The sequence below is a fragment of the Aptenodytes forsteri genome, unplaced genomic scaffold (genome assembly GCF_000699145.1).
Source record: "Aptenodytes forsteri isolate BGI_AS27 unplaced genomic scaffold, ASM69914v1 Scaffold249, whole genome shotgun sequence".
Lineage (NCBI taxonomy): Eukaryota > Metazoa > Chordata > Aves > Sphenisciformes > Spheniscidae > Aptenodytes > Aptenodytes forsteri.
Genome location: NW_008796188.1, coordinates 850,576 through 853,314, shown reverse-complemented (window position 1 = coordinate 853,314; position 2,739 = coordinate 850,576). Strand labels below are relative to the sequence as shown.

The following is a 2,739-nucleotide window of genomic DNA, read 5'->3' as shown; positions in this document are numbered from 1 at the left end:
GACCGGCCTCCCAGCTGGGCACCGGGCACGGTAAATCTGGGCGCAGCAGCTCGGGGCACCATGGGCCCCCCCAGCGTGCTGCCCGCCCTGGCCTGGCTGCTGGTGTGGCTGAGCGTGCCAGCGCCGTGCCGGAGCCAGCTGCACGGCGAGAAGGGCATCTCCATCCCCGACCACGGCTTCTGCCAACCCATCTCCATCCCGCTCTGCACCGACATCGCCTACAACCAGACCATCATGCCCAACCTGCTGGGTCACACCAACCAGGAGGACGCGGGGTTGGAGGTCCACCAGTTCTACCCCTTGGTGAAGGTCCAATGCTCGTTGGAGCTCAAGTTCTTCCTCTGTTCCATGTACGCGCCGGTCTGCACGGTGCTGGAGCAGGCCATCCCGCCGTGCCGCTCCATCTGCGAGCGGGCGCGCCAGGGCTGCGAAGCCCTCATGAATAAATTCGGTTTCCAATGGCCGGAGCGATTACGTTGCGAGAATTTCCCCCGGCACGGCGCCGAGCAGATCTGCGTGGGGCAGAACCATTCAGAAGACGGTGGTTCGCCGGCGTTGCTCACCAGCGCCACGCCGTTGGCCGGCCAGGGCACCCCGGGCGCACCTCGTTACGCCACCCTCGACCACCCCTTCCACTGCCCGCGGGCGCTGAAGGTGCCCAGCTACCTCAACTACAAGTTCTTGGGCGAGAAGGACTGCGCGGCGCCCTGCGAGCCCACCCGTCCCGACGGCCACATGTTCTTCAACGAGGACGAGATCCGTTTCGCCCGTATCTGGATCCTCATCTGGTCCGTCTTGTGTTGCGCCTCCACCTTCTTCACCGTCACCACCTACCTGGTGGACATGCAGCGTTTCCGCTACCCCGAGCGACCCATCATCTTCCTCTCAGGGTGCTACACCATGGTGTCGGTGGCCTACATTGCCGGCTTCGTGCTGGAGGAGAGGGTGGTCTGCAACGAGCGTTTCCAGGAGGACGGCTACCGCACGGTGGTACAGGGCACCAAGAAGGAAGGTTTCAAGGAGGCAGAGGTGCGATTTGCCCGGCTGTGGGTGGGTGTGTGGTCTGTACTCTGCTGTGCCTCCACCCTCTTCACCGTGCTCACCTATCTGGTCGACATGCGCCGTTTCAGCTACCCAGAGAGGCCCATCATCTTCCTCTCAGGCTGCTACTTCATGGTGGCAGTGGCCTATGCGGCAGGCTTCTTGCTGGAGGAGCGGGTGGTGTGTCTGGAGCGCTTCTCTGAGGATGGCTACCGCACTGTGGCCCAAGGTACCAAGAAAGAAGGCTGCACCATCCTTTTCATGATCCTCTACTTCTTCGGCATGGCCAGCTCCATCTGGTGGGTCATCCTGTCCCTCACCTGGTTCCTGGCTGCTGGCATGAAGTGGGGCCACGAGGCCATCGAGGCCAACTCCCAGTACTTCCACTTGGCCGCCTGGGCCGTGCCGGCCGTCAAGACCATCACCATCCTGGCCATGGGGCAGATCGACGGGGACCTGCTGAGCGGCGTCTGCTTCGTGGGCCTCAACAACATCGACCCTCTCCGGGGCTTCGTGTTGGCCCCGCTCTTCGTCTACCTCTTCATCGGTACCTCCTTCCTTCTGGCCGGCTTCGTCTCCCTCTTCCGCATCCGCACCATCATGAAACACGGAGGGACCAAAACGGAGAAGCTGGAGCGGTTGATGGTTCGCATCGGGGTCTTCAGCGTCCTCTACACCGTCCCGGCCACCATCGTCATCGCTTGCTATTTCTACGAGCAGGCTTTCCGCGAGCACTGGGAGCGCAGCTGGATCAGCCAGAACTGCAAGAGCTTGGCCATCCCCTGCCCGCTCCACTTCACCCCCCGCATGACCCCCGATTTCACCGTCTACATGATCAAGTATCTCATGACTCTCATCGTGGGCATCACCTCCGGCTTTTGGATATGGTCGGGTAAAACCCTGCACTCGTGGAGGAAGTTCTACACGCGACTCACCAACAGCAAGCAGGGCGAAACGACGGTGTGACCCCCCCCGAGCCCAGCCGCCGCCGCCCTTCAGCTTGAATTTTTTTGGGGGGTTTTATTGTCTACATGATCAAGTATCTCATGACTCTCATCGTGGGCATCACCTCCGGCTTTTGGATATGGTCGGGTAAAACCCTGCACTCGTGGAGGAAGTTCTACACGCGACTCACCAACAGCAAGCAGGGCGAAACGACGGTGTGACCCCCCCCGAGCCCAGCCGCCGCCGCCCTTCAGCTTGAATTTTTTTGGGGGGTTTTATTATATATATTTTTATTTTTAGATTTATTAACGTCTAAGGGGTGTCTCTCTTTCTCTTTGATTTTTTTTTTTGTAATTAAACCTGTAAATAGCATTTGTAAATTTAATTATATATTTCTATTTAAAACACGAAAAAGAGGAAAAAAAGGAGAAAAGGGAGGGGAAAAAAGGAGAAAAAGGAGAGGGAAAAAAGGAGAAAAAGGAGAGGAAAAAAAGGAGAAAAAGGAGAGGGGGAAAAAGGAGAGGAAAAAACCAAAAAGGAGACAAAAAAAGGAGAAAAAGGAGGGAGAAGAAGGAGGAAAAAAGGAGGGGGGAAAGGAGAAAAAAGAGGAGGGAAAAAAGGAGAAAAAGGAGGAGAAGAAGGGAAAAGCCCTGCCGAGCCTGGGAGAGGGCTCTCGCCCTCCCTCTCCCTCTCTCCGCTCCCCGGGTTGGGTTTCCCCCTCCCCGCGGAGCCGCCGGGGCTGGGCCCGCGGGG

General features: G+C 58.4%; 1 protein-coding gene across 2 annotated transcripts; it reads left to right on the top strand.

Moving 5' to 3' along the window:
• Positions 1-24: 24 nt before the first annotated feature.
• Positions 25-2,393, top strand: FZD2 (frizzled class receptor 2). Of its 2 annotated transcripts, XM_009287865.2 has the most exons (3): positions 25-1,012; positions 1,286-1,872; positions 2,073-2,393. In XM_009287865.2, the coding sequence occupies exons 1-3, from the start codon at positions 61-63 to the stop codon at positions 2,205-2,207; spliced, it is 1,674 nt and encodes a 557-aa protein (XP_009286140.1). In that variant the 5' UTR covers positions 25-60; the 3' UTR covers positions 2,208-2,393. The 2 variants fall into 2 exon arrangements, with proteins under 2 accessions (XP_009286140.1, XP_009286139.1); XM_009287864.2 differs by lacking the exon at positions 2,073-2,393 and having other exon boundaries at positions 1,286-2,036.
• The last annotated feature ends 346 nt before the right edge of the window (positions 2,394-2,739 follow it).

What these genes read in the sequence shown, in the direction of transcription:
- FZD2 (XM_009287865.2), top strand. Translation starts at nt 61, where the DNA reads ATGGGCCCCCCCAGCGTGCTGCCCGCCCTGGCCTGGCTGCTGGTGTGG. An exon ending in ACAGGGCACCAAGAAGGAAG is followed by an intron (nt 1,013 to 1,285) that starts GTTTCAAGGAGG and finishes CCAAGAAAGAAG; the next exon opens with GCTGCACCATCCTTTTCATG. An exon ending in CCCCCGATTTCACCGTCTAC is followed by an intron (nt 1,873 to 2,072) that starts ATGATCAAGTAT and finishes TTTATTGTCTAC; the next exon opens with ATGATCAAGTATCTCATGAC.